Here is a 24,173-nt window from a genome sequence, read left to right as displayed (position 1 = left end):
GGGGGGGGGGGGGGAGAAGAAAAAGTATATAATTTTAATCAAACAAAAACCAATTTTGTGGAGTGTTTCATTTTAGATATTTGTGTGAATTCATACCATCTATATTAAATTTTTAGGGAAATTACTTAAAGAAGGCAGAGACTTTCACAAGATTATATAAAGTTTCTTCTCAGATAACAATGTTCCATCACATTAATAGTGAAAAAGATGTTTATTGAAAATATATTCAAAATAGAAGTATTGTGCTTAGTTCAAATATTGCTTCTAAGAAGAATCATATCATGATCATTCTACATTCCTAGAACTACCAACAAAACCCTCTAAATATTTACCACATTCTTATGAGTTCACAGTGACCCCCATGTGAGTGCTTCATCCAAATTCAAGAACTACTGGTATACAGTAATCAACTAATTTAATTTTGTTCCATAAAAAAAGAATCATTGTCAGATCATCTTTATCTTATTAAAAACCATCACCATCAACATAATCATAATAATTATACCCAAAGGTAAAAGAAGCTAACAAAAATAGAAATTTTATGCTGCATTACCTGTTTGAATGTGCGATCAGCAACGGAGAGCAAGAAGAAAAAGAGAGCACTAAGACAAAGCCTTTGGATTACAGCATTAATTAAGATTAGATTAATCCTAAAAAGAAGAAAAGAACAATTCAATAATAACATTACCATTCTCATTAGCATTTTCTCTTTACTTTACCTGGATCAAATTAAAAGGCTCACATTAGATAACTTATCAAGCCATAAACTGCTTTGTTATACAACACATAGAAACTGAGACATTAAAATTCTGTCTTTAAAATGCAGCAGCCTAAAATGGTGAGATATATGCCTACAATTAAAAGAAGACAGTCATAGCTTGATCCTAGTTATAAGTCTGTTGCAGTTGAGCTGACCAAAGATATATAATACTTTAACAGTTTTAAATGCTAGAAATGTTTTGAATGTCTCTCATAATCATTCGGATTCTAGTTACTCTCCATGTACATATGATACAGAAAAACTCAGTTGTTCTTTAACCCTTTAGCAATTAGATTATTCTCTCAAATGTAATGCTTATCTATTCACAATCTTTTGAATTAATCATGTATTACATCATAGCTTTCAGATCTAAATGATGCGGCTCTTTATTTTTAGAATGACGTTGCAGAGTAGATGTGAGAGGCCAGATCTGACTGGTTTGAGCACAAGACAGGTATATCATTTGGGCTGGATATGCTATAGAGTTAGTGCCTTTACCCTCTCGTTTTATCCCTGCTAGACATAGATCACTGTCTTTTATGATCACCACCACTTGCTGTACGTGAGATAAATGCAATACTAGTGAAATAATGTTATTAGCTCAAATACATCAGCAGTCCTAACTTGGAATGGAGTTCCATCTTTGACTGTGAAGAGATGATGCTTTTATCATTTGCTTAGAACTTGTTCCTGTAAAAGTTTTAGTCAACTTTCTCTCCTATCATTATAAGCTGTGCAGGGATACAATAAGCACTAGGGATTCTTCTGCTGACATGTGAACAAAAGAAACTAAGGGTAATATATATATATATGTAACATAGTATATAACAAACCATTTCTTCAGTGAATGGTCTAAAATCAAAAGTCCCTAAATTATGATCTTATCCAATTCACAAACCTTTTGAAGTATAAGTATGATTTTAAACAAAACAATAAACGGTAGCGAATCGATAGAAATAAATGATTATCAGGTTAAATTTTAAATTAAAATTTGACTCACTACTACCACAATTCAAATTCAGCCATAGTTGTCTCCCTTGCACTACAAACTAAACTATCAGCAATAATTATCTCCCCTTACTTTTGTTAGGGGAGATAATTATTGCTGACCAAAACATCGCTGAGGTTACTCGGAGACCATTCTGGTAATGTGGAAATGACTACTCGACCAAGCTTAGGCCTCAGTAATACTCGAGGATTGATTTAAGGACTTATTATTACATTATCTTAATTGTGACTACTGCTCTTGTTTTTTTAATTATTATATTATTAAAACCATTTTTAGCGTGGAAGGTGTTTATAAGCCATTTATAAACACAAAAATAATTAGATTCACTTGAACATTTAAATTTAATTTGCCAAAATATTTTCGTCGCTTTGAGACTGTGACCTGTTCGCGGAATTTTGTCAGTTGAAATGAATCTAACGGTTTTTGTGTGTGTTTTAAATGGCTAATAAACACCTTCTACGCTGCATCAGATCAGGTTACTTGCTATGCAAGCACATCTCCGTGGTTATTAAAACCAATCTAGTGGTAAAAAGTAAACATCTTTGGCTGGTATGGGAGACAACTCCTCAAATTTAACCAGAATTATCTGCCTTTAATACTCGAGAATTTCACCCCATATTCCAAGATTGCCATTGAGCCCCGGAAAAGAAATCATACATAGTAAATTTAAAAAATTAAAATGTTAACAACAGAAGTTAATCTGGTGATAATATGTTCCAAAATTAAAGATATAAATGACAGATTACTGTCTCAATACCACTTTGGCAAATACACTGAAGCTGTGAGATTTATGCTTTGCTAAGGAGAGTCAAACTAAAACCTGCTTCCTGTCATTGCCAAAAATGTAAAAATAATATTGTTCCAATCTTATCTTTTCCTCACCACATAAATATTTATGATCATTATTTGTTGCTACAGTAAATATATTAACACTAACTTAACTAATAGTGATAGGGCTTGTTGCTAATAACACAACAGCAGTCATAGAATCATATTACAACATTAGCACTTTTAATTAATAGAGAAATAAACAAAATACATGCCACCAGACAGAAGTTAATTTAGTTGAAGGACTTTTTTTTTTTTATACTGGAAAATATATTATTCATTCTTTCATCATTTCAAATATATTTCTAGTCTGAAGCTTTCTTCATATAAAAAAAGAAATAAAAAAATTAAAGCACTTACTTCCAACCATTACCGACCATAGAGAGAACAGCAGAAACAAAGCCATCTGATGATAGAATGTTGAAGAATTCTTTGCTGTTATAAGTACGGAACATCGGTGGTACAAGACCCATAATCAGTGAGAAGAAGAGACCAATGAAAATAGAGTCTGAGGCATCTGGGATTTTTTCAACTTTTTCAATGATGACCCAGCTGATATGTAATGCAGTGAGATCAACCTTTTGACACTCATCACCTTCCCATATTACACAACTCACTGTAATTGAGAAGTAAGAAAATGATTGTCAAAGATATCTAAATCTTTGATTACTGAACTGCTTTATCAATATAATGAGATATGGAACAATGGTTTTATTGTGGAGGAAGTCATTATCATTTAACGTCTGTAACAAGGAGACAGTAACATACACACATGCACATCACATGCATATGATGGGATTCTTTCAATTTCTCTCTACCTAATCTCCTCATAAGGCATTGGTCAGCTTTGGGCTATAGTAGATGACACTTGCTTAATGTGCCATACAACGGGAATGAACCTGGAAACTATGTGATTGTGAAATCATGAAATTGCTGGTGAATGAGAATGATGGCAAATCAAATTTCACATGTGGAAAGAAATATCTCACCATGTATGAGAACCTTCCAGTCGTCAGCAATGATGATACAAACTTCTTATTTCCCACAGAAGCAGAAGTCAAACATCAATGATGTAAATCATCACTAGAAATATCTCTCACTGTCACTTAAAAATTTCCAGGTTGACCACCATCAATGTTTGTAGGTCTGGGAAGATTGTGGAGATGTTGGAGTGGAGGTGAGTGAATGTGCGGTCATGTGCAAAGGTAACAGAGAAAGGACTCTTGGCCAACTCATCATAAGGAAGGAAGCGCAATAGAAATTCTTTTGGATAGGAAATAGCAATAGTGAAAGCACTGTAGGCACACTAATAGCTGAGAAATGGATAGTTGAAGTAAATGAGGTAACCAGAGAGGATAATTAACTTTAGACTAATTATAGATAACTTGGCAGCAACATTTACTTTTGCATATGCTCAACTATCAGAGTTGAAAGATGATCTGAAGAATCCCTTTTATGAAATCCTTTTGCAGACTACTTTGACAGTATTTGACAGTGACCTAATAACTGAGGCTAACAATTTGAATGGACATGTTGGTCAACATCATGAAGGCTTCTGAAGTGTACATGGAGGTTATGGTTATAGTGCAAGAAAGGAGTTTTGTGATACAAGAGATGCAAATATGTATAGTATAGAAGTGCAATCTGCAATGTGTTCAGCAGGATTTAGCATGCAGCTAGGAGTTCATGCAGGCTCGATCCTCTGCTCCCTCCTTGTTCATTACAGTCTTACAAGCTACAACAGTGGAATTTAAAACCAGATGTCAGTAGGAGCTCTTATGTGCTGATGACCTAGTTCTTATAGCTGAATCTAAAGTATTGGGTCATCCCATAAATAATGCAGATTTTCTCAATTGCACTAACTAAAAGTCGATGAGGATGGGATAAACTACCTGCATCAACTTGCTATGAAAGCAAGTAGTAATTTTACCTTATCTTTATTCTTAGTGCAGGTTTTCAAAAGTGCAGTTCGATTTTAACACTTACTTTTTCAAAGCTATTTGGCATATTTTTGTTTTATGAGTTTAATAAAAGCAACAACGTAATGGAAAATGTGAGGAATATTAATGCAGTATATGGGGATCGGACAATACGGGTAAACCAGTGTAAACAGTGATTCCAGAAATTCTGAGCCGGAAACTACAGCCTAGAAGATGGGCCTCATCCTGGAAGATCTGTAGAGCTCGACGAGGACGTCCTGCAAACCCTGGTGGAATAAAATCCCATTGTAACTGTTGAGGAACTAGCAGAGAAGCTTGGATTTGGTCGTTCAACCATTCATCGACATCTGCGAGCCGTCGGAAAAGTCAGAAAATTGGGTCAATGAGTTGTTCACAAACTTTCCGAGTCTAATCGCATGCAGTGAGTGGATATGTGCTCTTCTTTGCTGTCATGTCTCACAAATGAACCTTTTTTTGGGGGACCAAATATTGACTGGTGATGAGAAATGGGTTCTCTATAAAAATATTAAGGATCAAAGATAGTGAGTAGGGAAAAGAGAAACACTGGCACCCCAGGCTAAAGGTCTTCACCCATGTAAGGTGTTGTTATCTATTTGATGGGATAAGAAAGATTTTGTCCACTTTGAACTTTTAAACCAAAACCAAACGATAATAAAGGAGATCTACTGCGAGCAGCTTAAGTCAACGCTAGAAAGAAAACGACCATTTTTGGTTTCAAGACAAAAGGTGTTCTTCCATTAGGATAATGCTCAGCCACATACAGTGAGGATGATATTCCAAAGGCTGGAACAGTTTGAATGAAAAACGATGACCCACCCACTATATTCACAAGACATTGCCCCATCTGATTACTGTTTATTCCGCAGTCTTCAAAATCATTTGGGCAGAAAAAATTTGAATTCTGTAGACAAGGTCATATCAGTACTGGAGGAGTATTTTTAGTCACGGACAAGTGAATTTTGAAAGAGGGGCCTTGCAAGTCTACCAGATAGATGGAAGAACATAGTAGAAAATGAAGGAGAGTATATTATAGATTAAAAAAAACTCTGTTTATCTTAACTTTGAAAAATAGTGTAGAAAAACCGCATTATTTATGGGATGACCCAATAGAATTAAAACTGAAATAGCAGGCATGTAAACAAGACCTAGAATCAAAGGTATTGAAGTAAACAAAGTCTAAAGTATTAGAAAGTAGGGAAGAAGACAGGAACTAGTTACCATCAGAAAAATAGTTTTGCTTATATACAGAAAAGAAATAAGTAAATATTACATATATTGCTGTCACTGTAAATTACGATACACAAGAAGTATAGAGGGATTACCAGTAGATTAATACAGAAGGTAAACTTAGTAGGTAACAGATGCAATGAAGGCAATAAGTACTAAGAGCACAGGGCTCTCTAGAGTTGGTCGATAGCTTCTGTTATCTATGTGACATAGTCAACAAAAGTGTTGTTTCAAAAGTACAGGAACCAGAATGAAAAAGGATTGCAAAAAAAAAGTCCAAGGGGGGATATTACTTGTGCTGGCAAGAGAGTTCTCTCCCAGAGTGAAAAGTAGACTGAGTGATGCTTGTATTGAAACTACAAAGCTGCATGATAGTGAGAAATGATTATCAATGTAGAGAACTTACAGAAGCTAGAAAGAAACGAAGCAAACAACTTCACTGAATACGTCATGTTAGCACTGGAGTACCAATGGGCTGAGAGAAAAAACGGGTACAAGAGGAGTCAGATGTATTGTACAAGATAACCTAACATTGTATTCTGGACCATATATGTATAATGAGTTCAACGCCAGGTTATCAATCTTGTTATGCCAATACAAAATATTAAAATACACACACACACACATCCTGTGAAGTCTGCATTTGTTGCCCTTCCACATCTTTGACTTCTTCTCATCTCCCTATCAATCTTGCCATCCATTTCACAAAGGATGGTATGGGCATAACTCCATTCTATACCCCTACTATCATCACTGTAACTCCACCTCTCTTACCCATCATATGACTGACATATGAGACTTCATTGGACCTGTTTGTACCCAACACACTCTACCCTCACCCTTTTCTGTATTGCTGGTCATCATTCACTCTCCCAAGGGCACTTGTTACTGTCATTCATCACTCACTCTAACCATTATCTATCTTTACTATCACCCATGACTCCCTTTTTTTCTCTCAACCCATCATTCTGTTTCTACCATCATACCTTTGTTCCCTTTTTCAAAGTATTCTGGCTGTTCTTCTGACATCACTCCCAGTACACTTTGCACATGGTGGCCAGTACACTTTGTAAAGTAGCCGGTGATAGGAAAGGCATTTAGCTGTAGAAACCAAGACAAAAATGAAACATACAAGCAAGATGTCTTCCTCCAGTTCATCTGTAAGAGCAGTGGCATCCAATTAGAATTGACTTGGATCATAAAATATCATCCAAACCATCTCAGCATGATAATTATGTGTGTGTGTGTGTGTGTGAGTGCAATGTGTTGTATTTGTACTGTTTGATAAAATACAAGAGTAACTTGCCTTTATCAGGAGGTGGTATATGACTTCCATGGCCAGCAGCTAAGTTACCAGGCTGAAAAAACAAATCAGAAGACAATTTAGGACAGAAAAGAAATGGACTATATAGTAATTGTTACTATATGTAGCTCTGTATGTGTGTGAGTAGACAAAGAGAGAAGTGAGAGAAATACTGATTCATAATATTTACCAGCAAACATAACAGATGGCAAATCTTAGATTCCACACCTGTTTGTGGTACATTACAACAAAACTGATTCAATTGCTGTTCTACTACTACAAAGAAAATTAGTTTGAATTCTGAGGCAAGCATTGCATGTCATGTCACGTGTCTATGCATGTGACATTACTCCAATTGTTTCATTTTATGAAATTGAAGTAAAGGAGAGGAAGGTGACTGTATAGATGCGGTATTGGACTAATAATGCAATTTTTTTTGCTATGTAGCAGTTGAAATAGATACTAGAAAGACTACCTGGGAATGTTATATTCACTAGACTGACATTCTAGCCAAAATATATTTATCAATCATTTCTTTTATGCCATAGAACTGAAGTGAATTAGTGACTCTTAAGAACATCCTTCTGAGAGTAGAATACATTTGCCTTTCTAACTGAAGCTTATGCAGACAATAAAACTCTATGGATAGTTGTGAATCAAGCGTACATTATATCAGATACCAAATCAATAATATTAATTTCTTTAGACCAGGCATTATACCAAGTTATGTAGGAGACGGTATGGTTGATCAATACGGTACTAGAATACATACTGCTGAAACTTATTTCATCCACTTGAAAAGCTTTAGAGCCAATTGATGACACTAAATATTGTCTCTAGTCTCCTACAATATCCCTACAGTGGTTAAATGAAAATTTCTAGTTTTACAGTAGTATCCAATGTATTTAATGTGGTAGTAAATACTTAATAAACTACTCTACTGATCTGGTTTCATTTCCAGATTAATAGGAACTCCTTTAATAAGATTTCTAAGGCTCTTCCTATAGCTTTTCTATCATAGGGCATTATACCCATGTAATATATACTCTTGTATATTTGACTTTATAAGACCTCATACAAGATTCAATCAGAACAATATTATACCTGCCTTCAGACATTCCCTTTCTGTTACATGCCCACATCTAACTCTCTCTCTCTCTCTCTCTCTCTCATAGCTTTGCTCTATGTTCTCAAAATTCTCAAAGGGTTAACAAGAGCACCATGAGCCAAATCATCCCACACATACACACACACACAATTAGATACATATTCTTGATGGTGTAACAGCAACCCAGCTTCTTGAGTGATAGAACCAGGCTTCGAGAGAGAACACTCAAGGTTTTATGCTTTCAGCTGAGGGATACAACAAGAACAATAGGAGTAACCCTGAATGCCAGTTTCATTGCATTAAGTAGTCAAGAGAGAAATCTCATGGACAATATGTATCCCAGATGACGGTCCTAAAAGATCTGAAGGAACTGAAGCACATGGAATTAAGGTCTCTCTCCAAATGCCTAACTCTGATTGATTTAAATTCACAACCCATACACTGGTAGCTTGCATCGTCTCACATATAAGCAATTGATACAATTATAACTCCTGGATAGAGAATCATATCAACATAAACTAATTTATCTTTTAGAGTAAACCTTATTGATGCTTTAACAGATTCTTTTCAAAATTACTATCTGTATCTGAAACTTCTACTGCATTAAACATAAACAATACTAATGGCTTGGTTCAGTTTGTGTAAGATTTAGTTTCTTAAGAGAAGATTGTAATTAGACAGTTGTCACACAATATCTTCATGGTTAGATTTGGGTGTCAAACTGCAAAACTGTCCCAGACTGATCGCAATTCCCATTAGCAATCTCGTATCTTCTGTTTGAAGCAGATGAAGAACAAACATGATTCGATCTTACTCTGTTCAGATACAATTTAAACACAATTTGATAACTGCAATCAAGCAAGTTAAAAATTGATTGAAGCCCTACCACTGTCTTCTTGTCTCAGTGATGATGAGCTGAAAATAATAGCAAATGGTACTTTACTTATTTATCTTACTTACCAAGAGTTTCTGTTACCGTTTAGTCAGAGTTAGCTCTGATCAACCCTTTAGTATCCAGATTATTGTCAAATGTAATGCTTATTTACTGACATTAATCCGGCACTATTTTGTAGCTTCGAAATTTTTAAGATGTGATTGTTTATTTTTAGAAAGACATTGTAGAATAGGTGTGAGAGGTCAGATCTGACTAGTTTTAACATAAAACTGACAGAATTTTTGGGCAGAATATGACCAGTTTAAATACTAAAGGATGAAAACATACTCAGATTTCCATTTTTTCATGAATAGTGTATCTAGAACATTATAATTTTCTTTTCAAGATGATGAGGTATGATTTGAAGGAGATTCGGCTGCAATTTTTAGCATGTTAAGAAACAATATAGAGGATCATTCAATGACTCAACTCTCATGAGTGGTTCTAAATGGAGTTTCAAGATAAAAGCCAACACAACTAGATCTTAATAGAAAAGAAAGAAAACTTTTATTCTTTTCTCTGCATATTTTTGTTAAAGACAACAGTTGCTAATAGGAATGTCTCTATAATAAATTAAGATTTGGTAAATATATTTACAAAATTTCTAGTTATGAGTAGATGATTAGACTAATTGGCTACAGATTTCTGAAGTGATGAAAGATTTAACATTTTTTTTCAACTTATAAAAAAAAAGAGTACAACTAAACAAAAGGACACAATCCTCTATTCGGATTCATCAGTTGAAATAGTGAATTCTAATATATATCAAAGGCAGCCTTTAAACACATATTACCAAATTCTGTGATGCTAAGCTAAAAGCAACTGAATATGATGCCAGATTATACCAAGATTTTCCTGAGGAAGGAATGCAACTGTATAAGGTAACAAAAACATGACAACTATTCGGGATATTATTGCTTATATCACTGAATAAGTACCTTTGGTAAGTATTCAGTGATATTATTCTATAGCATAATACTATTCTACTACAGTCTGCATATGTAAAAGTTTAATTGTTGAATAAAATCAAAGGCAAGCTATCATCCACACAACATATATATCACTCATAAGACAATTAACAGATAAACAAGCCTTTCTACTAAACGCACAAGGCCTGAAATTTTGGAGTGGAAGCTAGTCGATTACATCAACCCCAGCAAATAACTGGTACTTATTTCATTGACTCTGAAAGGATGAAAGGCAAAGTTGACTTCAGCAGAATTTGAACATAGAATGTAAAGTATTTTGCTCAGTGTGCTAATGATTCTGCCATTTCATCACCTTAATTGAGAGATAAGAAATGAAACAAAATTGCAGCCTGTTATAGAGACAGCATTTACAATATTTATAAGGCAATTGAATGATAAATATCTGAAATCAAGTATGATGATCATCATCATCGTTTAACGTCCGCTTTCCATGCTAGCATGGGTTGGACGACTTGACTGAGGACTGGTGAAACCGGATGGCAACACCAGGCTCCAATCTAAATTTGGCAGAGTTTCTACAGCTGGATGCCCTTCCTAACGCCAACCACTCAGAGAGTGTAGTAGGTGCTTTTATGTGTCACCTGCATGAAGGCCAGTCAGGCGATACTGGCAATGGCCACGCTCAAAATGGTGTCTTTTATGTGCCACGCGCACAAGCCAGTCCAGGGGCACTGGCAACAATCTCGCTCGAAAATCCTACAGAAGCCAGTCAGGCGGTACTGGCAACGGCAACGGCCACGCTCAAAATGGTGCATCCTATGTGCCACCCGCACAAGAGCCAGTCCAGGGGCACTGGCAACGATCTTACTTGGCTTGCCGGGTCTTCTCACGCACAGCACATTTCCAAAGGTCTCGGTCAGTAGTCATCGCCTCGGTGAGATATAAATTTTCATTGTCAAGATATGAGAATTTTCATAATCTTAAGAATGGCACAATATAAATCCTGTTCAATTGTCTGGATATACCTAGTTCAACTGTTCAGGTATGCTGGCAGTATGAATGGTAAGGCCTAGACCAGCTATGCTGAAATCCTTGGGCCATAACAGTCAACAAGCAAACTGGGGTCAGGAGGGTTTAATGAATGGGGTAGAGAGGTGGGTGAAGGTTCTGGTGAGGCAGGAGGGAGAGAAATAGAAATGGGAAGATAAGAACACACATTAACAAACTCAGCTGACCTCAGTTGTTGGCCAGTTAACACTAAATGAACTTTTCAATCATCCTATATATATATATATATATATTACATAAAGATATAGATAGATTGATAGGTTAGGCAAACAGCTAGCGAGAAGGAGAAAAAGAGAGAGGGAGAGAGAGAAAGAGAGAGAGAGCAAAACAAGTGGGAAGATGCATTAGTGTTAATAATTAGTAAATGAAAAATAGTGTTATGCAGATTTCACATGAAAGGGAAAACGTAAAGTTATTTAATTAGATAAAGCATGGAAAAGTGATGTGAGAGATGAATGAAAATGAATTAAGTTCGTTAACTCATACTGATTGTAGAAGATTTATGACATTCAGGTTATTGACATTCCAGTCAGGAATCTGGAATTCATCGGACTGGCCATGTGATTTGGAAAGTTCAGCTTCTGATGTACAGCTACTGGTCTCAAAGCTGGATGTCACAATGTCAGAGTGCATTCGATCATCCCACTCCTCAGAGCTGAGCATAGGCTGCAACATAAGAAACCATACATGAATAAGGCAGCACTCGGGTTGAAAACAAAACACCAGTATTGTTGAAGCACTTACACATTATATAATATAACCAAACAAGTCCAGTTCTCTCTCACTCCCCCCCCTCTCTCTCTCATTCAAACACTGCAGCTACAGTTTGAGTGATGTTTAACTTGAACTAGTGAGTAAGTCTAACATTTGATAACTCTCTACTACCACTCTGAGGAACTGAAAAGTGGTTTTGTTTATGTTTATTAATTATTAGGATCTCAACAGAGCACAAATCATTCAGAGTTTAACTTCCTAGACAAATTGTTAATTATGTTACTGATTTTTAGCTAGTAAAACTAAGGTAAGTGAAGATAGCTATTTTGTTTCCAGGTAATGTCCCTATCTCCAAGCACTACCAAACATTAATATGAAGTTATTGCGAATAGAACCATCTAAACAGTTAGTATAAAAATGTAAGAATATTCAAATAAATGTGGTCTTCAGACATAAACTAACACCAACTTGAGTAAAAGAAGTATTGGAAATCTCACTCCAAACACTAACAATACACATTTTCATGCTACACTATATTAAACTCACACATACACAATAAAAAAATATTACAGTATCACACAGCTGTTAATATTTTATCTATCTCTACCCAATAAAACTATATTAGCAACAGGCAAATCTATTTTATTTTACAAGTAACAATCAATTCTAAGAAATATGTAGAAATGATAAGAAATATTCATAAAGTTTAATCTTGAATTATTGTAAAAATAAAAAGAAAGCAAGCAAAAAAAATACTCCACGACAAAAAAAAAAAACTGTTGTTAAATAATTTCATTAATCAGTTTTATGATGTATTGGTGTGCAGTGTACATTATATAGAATAGATTATAAAGAAACAGTTGAAATAGTAACTGTTAATCTTGTTACATCAATATAATTGCATATGTATTGTTTGTTAATGTTTTCATGGTTAAATCTTTAGACAAAAAGCTCCTTGCTGGAGTTGAAAGAGACACGGAAATGCATTGTATGTATCTGCTTTGTGTTACCCAATTAATAAATTTAACAAATATCAAGGACTCCAACTCTTTCGGGAACTCAAGTTGAGATTCAGATTTTCAATGAAGTGTAACACATCATGGACAAACATATGATAGAGCAGTGAGGACTTGTTAATCTTACAAGATACAAAGCAAGCTTACAGCTGCTGGTATCTTTAAAAATGCACCCAGCACATTCTGTAACGTAACGAGCAAATAAGCAGAGACAACATGGGTTGAGAGGACCATTTAGTCCTGTTGAGAACATGACAATGTGGGTACACAAGGGAAAATATATATTTTTATTTGCAGGGGGTGGGGCAGGGAAATCTGCATGTAGCTCAGCCTGTAATGAAAAATCTGGAGACGTTCAGCAGTCTAAGAAAACAGATCTTGGGTGAGTCTGAGTCTATTTCTAATATTATGTTATTGTTTGAGTGTTGGATTCTCTGATCTTTGTCTGCAGAACAGGTAACTCCAGTGAAATGTGAGATAAGTTAATGTATAGTTATTTCCTTCATAGATCATTAAGGAATATCCTGAACAAGAATACAGAGTATGACTCACAGACAGGCATTGCAAGACCTTCAACACTTTCAAAATCAAGCAAGCAACAATTCTTACAGAAAGAATTTTATTGGAAAATCAGTTGGCCATACTACAGGAAATATCTCACTGAGTGTAAGAAGAACAAAAGTGTAAAAACATCAAGTTCTATGGAGGTATATATCTTGCAAATATGTATCCCATTTCTCTGTACCTTTCTCCACTCTAATAAAAGCCCACTGAACTGAAAATAAGGTTTTCTGTTTGAACACTAAAACTTATAAATTATATTAACCTCACAAATATTTCCACCAAAGCTGGAATATTTATTATTATTTCTGGTATTTCTAACAATATCCTGCCCACAATTTTGTTCATGCTTTCACAGATAAGCTTCAGTTTCATATATGTCTAGTATATATCATTTTCAAGTCTTATTGATTTACTGAAAGTCACGACCACCTCTGACAGTAAGGTGTCAGTTTACTAGCTAAAATAGAGATATGTAAATGTTTTATTACTGGCAAAGTGCAATGTTTATGTCCAGCTTGTAAATATACGGAAAAAAAAACTATGGGGAGCCACAGTTCATAAGGCCTACTCAATAATTGATAAGCATCTTGTTATTTTGAAACCCAGCCACAGTCCTACAGAATGCAATAAGAAACCTATATCTTCCCTCTGAAAGTCCTTGACAGTAAAGTACTGCACCTTTTGTAATCTTTTAAGAATGGATGTAATAAATACCATACCCAACCTATCTTACTTCAGTTCTCAAGTAAGACACATTAGAGTATGTAGCACATGTATTAGCATAGCTTTGTAGCTGCAGGTATGGCTATATGGTTAAGATGTTCACTTTGCAACCCTATGGTTTCAGATACCATCCCAATATACGGCAAATTATTTAAGTGTCTTCTGCTACAGCTTCTGGTCAATCAATAACTTGTAAGTGAAATTTGATTCATGAAAACTGTACTGAAGCCTATATTATATGCTTGTTTGTATGTGTGTGTATGTGCATGTGTGTGTGCGTGCATGTTTTAACATCTACTCCATGTTTGAATGGTCAGTTGAGGTTTAGTTGAAGCAAAACTTTTTACAGCTGGATGCTTCTCCTGTCACCAGCCTTCACATGCTTTCAAGAAAAGTAATATTTTCCCTAGTCTATTGACCAATAAATAATTTGACTTCCATCTTCCAAATTTCACTCACAAGGTATTGGGCAACCCACAGCTGGAGCAAAGGATATTAATCAAAAACATCTACACAGTAGAAATGAACTCCAAACCATGTGATTCCAAAGCAAAATTTCTTAACCAAACAACCCTACCTGTGCTTAATTTTGCGTTTAAAAATTGATTCTAATGAAATTCAACTTAGAACCATTCTACACCTTAAATACATGCATGCAATCTTATCCAAATAAATGAATGTAGAATCACAGGTAACATGGAGAGGTTCTCTACAAAGGTGCTCTCCATCAAATCAAACTCTATCATCTTAAAAAAGAAATAAGGAAAATAAGAAAATGTAGTTGTTTATACACTTATAAAATGGGATTGTAGTCACAGCTGATGACCAGCCAGATTAATTAGAGCTGATCTACAGTTAAACAATAACAACACAAATACAGGGTCCACAAAAACAGGGTCTCATTAACACACATACAGACATATAGACTTGCACTTACAAATGGTACAACTAAAACCTTTCTAAATGTTTATAAAATATCACACATACTCATGCATACTTCAATGGGATATTTTCTTACCTTTCTATATCCTAGTGTTTCAACAGTTTCTCCATCAGATGAACTTGGGGGCAGGCTAGACTTAAGTAGGGGTGTGGCATAGGAAAGAGGACTCACATTCCTTGTGTGACTTTTGCGCTTACTTTTGCCATGGCGCTGTCTAAGTCCACCATTTTCTAAACAACCTTTCCATTCTTGAATATTATCTCCTGCAATTTTAGATGAAAGAGTATAGTCTTCTTCAGAATGATACAGAGACCACTGCATTTTATCCTTGAGAGAACATTTACGTGACGTCAGCTCATGGTCATCAGGTTGGTTGCTTTTTTTATTATGACTTGGTTCAGATTTCATGAGATCCATGATATCAGAGGAAGAGTGCAAGTCATCCAAACTCCGGCTACGATGCAATTGTCTGTTCTTGTTCAGTTGAAACACTACTTTGGGAGTATTGTTCATTCTAGAATTGTTTTTACAGGTGCCATCAGTATCAATTGCAGATAGGCTTTCAACCTTGGTCTGTTGTATGTTGACATCTTCCAGTTTGCGACTGTAGATACAGTTACCAAGTACCACATAAGTCCGGTTGACTGCCTCAACATTCCTCTGTGAGAGGACTTTGTTGTTGGAATTTTTGTTAGCATAAGGGTCATTCGTTAAGATATTAGGAAGCAGACAATCAGAATGTGTGACAGGTTCACTTTTACAGCTGCTACTACTGCTGCTGCACTGGCTTAATCTAAGGTTCATGCACTCTTTATCTTCATCAGAAGCAGAATTACTATCAGCATCTGGTTGACTATGACTATTCCACCGGCTGTTGGAGTTTTTCCTTGAATTCAAATTATATTCCCTCCGTTTTCTACCATCACATTTTTTGCTATAGGATAATTTGTGGGTGGTTTCAAAGCTGGGTTTCCTTTCTGGAACAATCTTACTGGATCTCTTCCGACAGCTTTTACTGCTCTCTCTATATTAGAATAGAAGCAAAAATAGACCAAATTGAACTTGACAATTCAAACCAATAACAAGTGCAAATATGAAAGAAATTCCAGATGATGAAAATACACAATAACATTGTTGGAATTCACACCTTTAGAAATAAGTGAAAAAGAGCAGCAATTATCACAAGTCCCTATAGCCTGGGCTTGTGATAACCACATGGTCACTTGATTTGCAAAAAATATCAGTCAAATCTCCCTCAACTCACACTCTCTATTATCTTAAAGGAAGGAATGAATGCAGATAGATACACTATGACCGGAAAAAAGAAGATGGAATGGTTGCAGCTGATACATCATTGATCACAGGTCTGCTTGATTAAGGCTGCTCAAGAGCTTAACAACAGGCATAAAGGAACATAATATGTGACTAATTGACTTACTGTACTCTTTCCAGTAACTTACTACATTTTGAGAGTGTGTGTAGTAAGGTCGTTGATCAACCGAAGATATAGTGTACCTGCAGTACTTGACTCTGAAGACTATACCCAGTTGTTAAAACGCTACCTACAGGCCATAGGTTGATGAAGGATGACCAGAGCTATGCATCAACAACTGAATAATTATTCTGCAGCTATATCAGCTACTGAGTCCTCACAGAAACACATAGAACAGAAAAAACAAAGGAAGAAAAAGAAGCTAGTTAAATCATACCTTTGTAAAAGCAAGCCATCTCTGCTGGTAGGTTTATGAGAAAAGTGAGCTAAGACTGTTTGAGAGTGCATTAAACCCAGAATTAACATTAACAAGGCAGGAAATGATACCTCACTAATGGTTACACTCTGAAATAGAAGATTAAATACTGAAATAGGTACCTTCTAACAATTCTTCTATAGTCAAACTATTCTGACACTTTTCACTACATAAAGAACAAGAACTAATTGCTACATGAACAATCAAAGTTATTTAAATTTGAATATCACATTCATCAAATATATATAAATATATTTTAAAGCAAAAAATGTGTAAATTATATAAAAATGCATTTAAAAAATAGCTTGATCCATTCTATTTTTTTTTTAGCAATACAAAAAGCTCAAAACACAAGTTCAAACTTATAATAGCAAGCATTTGGATTTGTTAAAGTAGCACAATAAATCCTTCCAGCATTCTTTAAATGCATATAATACAAGTAAGGACTGCTTGAAAAGTTCTAGAATTTAGCATTTATTCACCAGAAAATGGAAAATATATCATTATGTACTGTTCTCTTAAAAAAAATTTCTTTAAAATAAATATTTACCCTAAAGACCTGCCATTTTCAGAAATCAGATATTTTTAACAGTTATATAATAATAATAATAATAATAATAATAATAATAATAATAATAATAATAATAATAATAATAATAATAATAACAACAACAATAATAATAATAATCCTTTCTATTATAGGTACAAGGCCTGAAGTTTTTGGGTAGGGGACTAGTTGATTACATCGATCCCAGAATTTCACTGGTACTTAATTTAATGACCCTGAAAGGATGAAAAGCAAAGTTTCATCAGCAGAATTTGAACTCAGAATGTAGTGGCAGATGAAGTATCGCTAAGTATTTTGCCTGGCATGCTAACAACTCTGCCAGCATGGTGCATTAATAATAATATGATGAGTCTATTGGATACAGTGTTCAGGTGCACTACCTAACATCTACTTTTCCATCATTATAGACATCAAAGAATCATCTTTTCTTTCCACCCAGTTTTTGGTTTGGCTGAATATAAAGAGGTTGTTGGTTTATAGCAGCAGTAGCCAACTTTTCCTATTGTCTGCATCTTTATGTAATGTTTGATTAATTTTTGCACCCTTACAAAAGTAATATTGCATTTCAAAACAAAAATATCACTTTTCTAATGCCAAATTTAATTTTTTTTTTTAAATTAAACCACCCACAGAGAACTGTGGGTGAACATACTGAACTAAAAGATTAACTGCTTCAGACTCAGTGCATAAAATGCTAATGTAAATTGAACAGAAACAACTATAAATTATTAAATCACTCAATGTTATGAATGAAAGAAATCAGTGATTTTGTTTCTGATTTTCATTCAAGACTTTATCAAAACATGGAACTTCCTTGCTGATTGCAGTTAGCCGATCTTCCAAGGAATTCAGGTGATTCCTAGATTTTATCTTGTTGATAAAAATACTGAAACCAGAATTATACAAGTATCATCATCATCCTTTAACGTTTATTTTCCATACTGGTATGGGTTGGACTGTTTGACAGAACTGAGAAGTCAAAAGATTGTGCCAAGCTCTGATATCTGCTTTGGCATGGTTTTTGAGGTTGGATGACCTTTCTAATGTCAACCACTTCACAAATCTGTCATTACGAATACAATGAGGACACACTTTTAGATAATAATCTATTAATGGTTAAATCTACATATATAGAATAACAAAGCTTTTGGGGTGCATAGAAGAATAGTTATTTTTAAGAGTTAGTTACCAATTTCATTCTGAAAAATGACTTTAGTAAAATATATACTTTACCACTTTGTTGCACTCCTGATATGCTATCTCATACCCCAGCTCTTAGTGGGAACCCCTATGCTATTGGAACACTTATATTCTGAAGATAAATCTAAAACAATTTTCTTACAGTTCTCAAGAGTTTCTTCTAACTATTATCTTTCAGTTGAATTGAGTCTCTCATATAAAAGGGGCTTATTGATCCATTGACAAAGATGTACTAATTCCTGAATAAAGCTATAATCATATAAAATAATCCTTGTTTAACATAATCTATTGGTTGAACCAACAATCACATTTTTGGACATGAATGCTGAAATTGATAGTCTGAATTTTTCTACAGAATCAGATCTTTTGCAGTATATAATACTGTAAAATATCTGCTCCTGTAGAAAAATTCAGACTCATATCTGATTTCTTTCTTTTATATACTTTTATTAGGGTTATTCTTTCTTGATTTTGTTTTAAAGTTTATTGTGTCAATTATTACAACTAAACCAAAATCAATCTATTCTTACCTCAGTTTTCAGGTACTCGCCAACATTACTGATGTAAAGTACTATTGCTACAAGTTGGAATGTGTACAAAACAAGCATTGCAAGCCAAAAGGATCTGGATGTTTGCTGTATCCACCTGAAAAAAAAAAATGTTAAAAAATCTGTTACAAACATTTGGCATGACAAACATGGTGGCTGCGTATGTGACATGAATAAGCTTCCTACTTGAGTCACAGGCTTAGTTTATCCTGAGATGGCCACTTGTTCTATAGCCCTCAACAGGATCTATCATGAATATTGCTAAAGTAGTATAAAAATTAACTAAGCTTATATAAACTTTACTAATCAACTATTGTTCTCTACCAAGGTTAGATCCATCAGAAAACTCTGGCTTTCTATCTACTAACTTTATCAAAAGCCTTAATTTTTTTTAACAATCTAACCACAGCAGATTTCATTTTCTTTCCTTGAGTACTCTCAACTTTTATTTCCTGGTTCTGATTTTATTACAGACTGTTTTGTTTACCCTATGAGAAAAATGGATTACACACAATATAATTGAAAGATAATCTGAAGTGTACAAGAGTTTTAATCATACAGAAAAGCGACAGAATGATGCATTATATCAATCATAGTAAGTCAATCACTTAAGGGATATCTTTAACCAATTTTGAGATGGTAGGGTATAACGTGAGGATTGTTTTCATTTGATGTACCCAAGAAAAATCAGTGTGAAGAGTGCCTTGCTTTCCAAGCTACACTCTGAGAATTTCAACTCAGTACTACACTCTTCAATTAAACAATACACTCACTACTTACAGAATTATGTCATGCTATATTGAAGATATCTATATTATAACAATTGAAGTGAGGCATTTCAGCACTGAGTGTATTTATGACAGATACAGCAGGTCAAACATGAGATACAAACCATTGACACATCAGCTGATAATTGGCCAGCTGCAGCTCTTAAACAAGATAAAATTGGAAAGAACAAAAACTTGGAATACTTTAAAGATGATCAAGGTACCATGCCAACCCGTGTATTGCTTTGAATACAGAAAAATGAAGCTGGTGACTTTGTCCAGAGAGGATGATAAACTAAAATGTATCTTGTGTCATGAAAATAGATACCGAAAAAACTCACCATTTGTAATAGAGTGGGAAAAACATTACTCGTAACACAGCACGTTGAGTAATCCTTGTCCAAGGAACTTGGGGCTTAGCTTTAGTGAATGTAGAGCCTGAATGAAACAGAAAATTAAACAATAATGACTTAGGGGATGATTAACTTTATATTTAAAGATGAAAATTGATTTACATTTAATTGACATAAATACTTAGATAAAAAAAAAACCAATTTAAGTCTTTAGAAATTAGTGATGCTCTACAACCCTGCTTTATTGTACTCCAAACACCAGCAAAGCAATAAGGTAAATAGTAAAGACAACTATGACATTTTTTAACACTTTCATTAGAAAGAATCCAGTCACAAACAAACTGCATAGTCTTTTTTATGTAAGGGATTAAGTCTCTGGCATATTCTACAGCAGTATTCAACCAGAATAAGAATGACAAGTGAAAGAAGAACAATGGTTTCAAGTCAGATGAGATATATCTAGAGTAATATACTGCAGCATTCTCAGTGCCTGGCTGTGACACCCCAGTTGTTAACTAGGCTGTTTAGACAGTAGAACTGACAGAAAAGATTTTATTTGCTGATCTGAGAAAAGCTAAATGTTCAAATCTTTGTTTAATATTTCAGCTATGTAGCATGCACAAAATAACCAAAGCCTTTACAGAGAGTTCTGCTACTGACACAATAAAATTCATTTCTCTTAGCATTTAATTACTCTTACCTCGCACCAAGTCAACATCTATGAATTCTGTCTTCATCCGACCAATTCTACGAGGAACATTATTTATTGACTAAAAAAAGACAGAGAAAAATAAATCTTATATAGGCAAGAAATTTAGGAATTGTAAAAAAAAAAAACAAATCAATAAAAGGCAATGTTTCTTGGTCATGCACTTTCCAAAGGTATAAAGATGTACCATAAAATATTTCCAACTGAGAACAAATGCAAAATTTACATGAAAAAAATTAACCTGCTTTAGTTGGAAATGTGTATGTAAAACAATGCACCTACTGATGGAAACTGAACCACATATCTCATGATTACTAGATGTATGTACTACTTTATAACACATTGAGCCCATGTGTTTTTCTCTCAATTTACAAATAGGGTTTTATACACACATATGCATATGCGGTAGAAAAAGGTATGGCTTCATAAGCAAATGGTTTTGTGTTTGATCTAAATGAAGAGCACCTTGAAAAAGTGTTTTCTAATATGGTCTTTGGTTAACCAATGTCTTGTGAGTGAAATTTAGTCAGTGGAAACCACTGAAGTAAATTGTGAGTTTGTGTGTTTGCGTGTACCTGTGCATGTTGGTCTTCACTCGGGCAGTGATAATCTTTGTCTACAACGCCCATAAACAAAACATCTTGTTCAGCACTTTGATATGCAAACAGCTCTAAAATAAAATACCTAACTTGAAATCAAGTAAGGGTTGGCATCAGAAAGGCCATGTACTGTGAAATATTGCTCAAGAAGTCTTATCTAATCCGCACCAGGATAGAAAAGAATAGAAAAATGATGATGGAAAAAAAAAAAATTGTAATTTATATATGTAATATATCATAATCATTTAATGCCCCCATTTTCATGCTTCCATGGGTCAGACAAAATTTGTTGAGATAACTTTTCTACACCCAGATGCCCTTCCTGTTGCCAAGTAAGGAACTGTATATTTTCCATGGCCAAATATGCTTTACATAACAGTGATGTTTGTTTACAAGATGTCAGGACAAGGGTGTACAAGCACACACCTACACACACACATTCAGCAGACTCCTGTACAGTTTTTGTCAACTAAATTTACTCACAAAGCTTTAGTCAGCCTGAGGCTGAAAAAACCTTAACAGGCCATAAGTGAGAGACAATCTCACGTAATTTGCCATGACATGTACCAAGTTTTAACTCACTCATTTCTCTTTCAGCTATATCAGCAGCATCAATAAAGCAAAGAGATACACAGAGGTTACAGCTCCAACAGTCTGTTAAATCAATTCAGAGACTGCCAACTTTTTGAACATGGGAAGGTCCTTTGTGCCAAGGATCAGGAAAGAGCTGAAGACCTCTGGCAAGGATGGCTTACCCATGGCCAAGACAAAAATTCTTAGTAATCAGATGTCTTTAGGATGGCTGGGTTTGTCCAGCAGGTCCAAAACATCATCAGTGACAAACCCAGCAAGTTGATGAGGACCATCACCAAGCTCTAGTAGCAGAATCCCCTATCAGCAATACAGTGAATGATAAACATCAAATACAAGTTCTATGTGATGAGGAAATGGCAGTCCATATTAGGTAAGACCTGAGAGAACTATGTGATTCTCCACCTCTAACATGATATGACCTCCTTGACTTGAAAGCTCAAAACTTGCATCTGAGGATTTGTGCTGGGAAGTGGTGTCACAGCACCAAGGATCTGTTGGGGATTGCTATTGTAGGCATGTCTGACAGCATGGAGAGAAAAGGGCACCTGATCCCAGCATGCAGTTTTTACCATAACTACCATGGAGAAGGTTAGTTTGTTGCGTTGCTTATATTTTTTTAACTAGCTAAACATATGTACCATCTCCCTGATTAGAGTCTTTGTTTCTCATTATTTTCAACTGAGTTGTTTACCTCACTGTGAACTTTATGTTATTGTACCTAGCCATTTCAAGCATCCTACATGTTAATGTGCCATGGTTCTATTGAATCCTTATGATTCATATATATATATTCGTTTATATTTATATAAGGGGCATTACTACAGAATAATGCCACACACTGGACTTCCTAAAATAAACACATTTAGTATTAAACTATGTATCGACCGATTTCGCGATTACTAGAATTAATCTAGACTCCGCTCATCAGCATAGTATTGTTCATAGTATTAAACGAATAATTATATTCTTGGGAATAGAAATTTCCCGTATGAATTTTTTTTACACACTGGCTTCCTGATAAAATTCTTGTAAAAGATTTTTATCCCTTTTTGAATTTATATATATATATATATATATATATATATATATACACACACACACATATATAATAATGTTCATTTGTTGTTCCCAATGATGACCAAGAACATCAAATGGGAGAAGATGAGTTACGGTGCATCTGGCTGTGGCTGATCAGGCCGATATGTGCTCAGAAGGTTTTGTTGAAGGTTGAGCTCTGGTGGTTGGCTGGGAATGAGGGCAAAGAGTTGGCTTTGGACATGTGCAGCTCACGTTTTTTTTTTTTTGTGCTTCTGTGGTCCTATTCTGTTCATGAGAGGTGACACCTCTGTTGGTGCAGCTATGCCATGCAGTTCCCAGATGCCGAGGTTGAACAGAAAGCACTTCAGTGAAGCTTTAGTGTAACTTTGAAGTGATTTTTTTGCCAACCTTATCATCTGCCATCTGCCAATTCACTGTAAAACAGTCTTTTGGGTAGTCATGTGTCATACATTCAAACAAGGTAGACTGCCCACCTGACCTGCAATCGTCAGCAGTGTATAAATGCTTGGCAGATTAGCTTGAGAGAAGACCTGTGTCTGGGACCTTGTCTTGCCAGGTGATTTTCAATAACTTTTTCTCAGATAGGTTGGCAAAATAACATAGTCTGCCATAGACACCTGTGCTTTGGTTCTTTCTTTCTTTTTCTTTCTTTTTTTTGTCACTTTTGCTATGAATTAAATTAATGAATTCAACGGGTTACATCGTCTGCAAGTAGTTGGGTTCAGCATATTATCCTCCATTTTCTAATTGTTATACAAATTTGGGGTAAAACCTCCACTTTTACCTGCTCCCATTGATTGCACTTAGTATAGCACTAGTGTAGCAATAATTGGGTACCCTCCCAGCAGTATACTGGATAGATACTATCCCTTAGTGGGTCGAACCCCCAACCCCTAACTCTCTCACGTTATACATATATATATATATATATATCATATCAT

General features: G+C 34.9%; 1 protein-coding gene across 1 annotated transcript in view; it reads right to left on the bottom strand.

Moving 5' to 3' along the window:
- The window catches only part of LOC106880514 (protein PHTF2), an 85,399-nt gene that overhangs the window by 6,936 nt on the left and 54,290 nt on the right, over window positions 1-24,173 (bottom strand). Inside the window, exons 4-14 of the mRNA XM_052966801.1 lie at window positions 20,972-21,041; window positions 20,260-20,356; window positions 19,134-19,248; window positions 16,797-16,924; window positions 15,163-16,111; window positions 11,614-11,793; window positions 7,092-7,143; window positions 6,918-6,943; window positions 6,772-6,883; window positions 2,958-3,213; window positions 503-650 (exon numbers count right to left, since the gene is read on the bottom strand). Of these exons, the coding sequence (XP_052822761.1) occupies window positions 503-650; window positions 2,958-3,213; window positions 6,772-6,883; window positions 6,918-6,943; window positions 7,092-7,143; window positions 11,614-11,793; window positions 15,163-16,111; window positions 16,797-16,924; window positions 19,134-19,248; window positions 20,260-20,356; window positions 20,972-21,041 (2,133 nt within the window). The remainder of the gene's footprint in view (window positions 1-502; window positions 651-2,957; window positions 3,214-6,771; window positions 6,884-6,917; window positions 6,944-7,091; window positions 7,144-11,613; window positions 11,794-15,162; window positions 16,112-16,796; window positions 16,925-19,133; window positions 19,249-20,259; window positions 20,357-20,971; window positions 21,042-24,173) is intronic.

The sequence above is a fragment of the Octopus bimaculoides genome, chromosome 3, assembly GCF_001194135.2.
Source record: "Octopus bimaculoides isolate UCB-OBI-ISO-001 chromosome 3, ASM119413v2, whole genome shotgun sequence".
NCBI lineage: Eukaryota > Metazoa > Mollusca > Cephalopoda > Octopoda > Octopodidae > Octopus > Octopus bimaculoides.
This window is presented reverse-complemented; position numbering and strand designations above follow the sequence as displayed.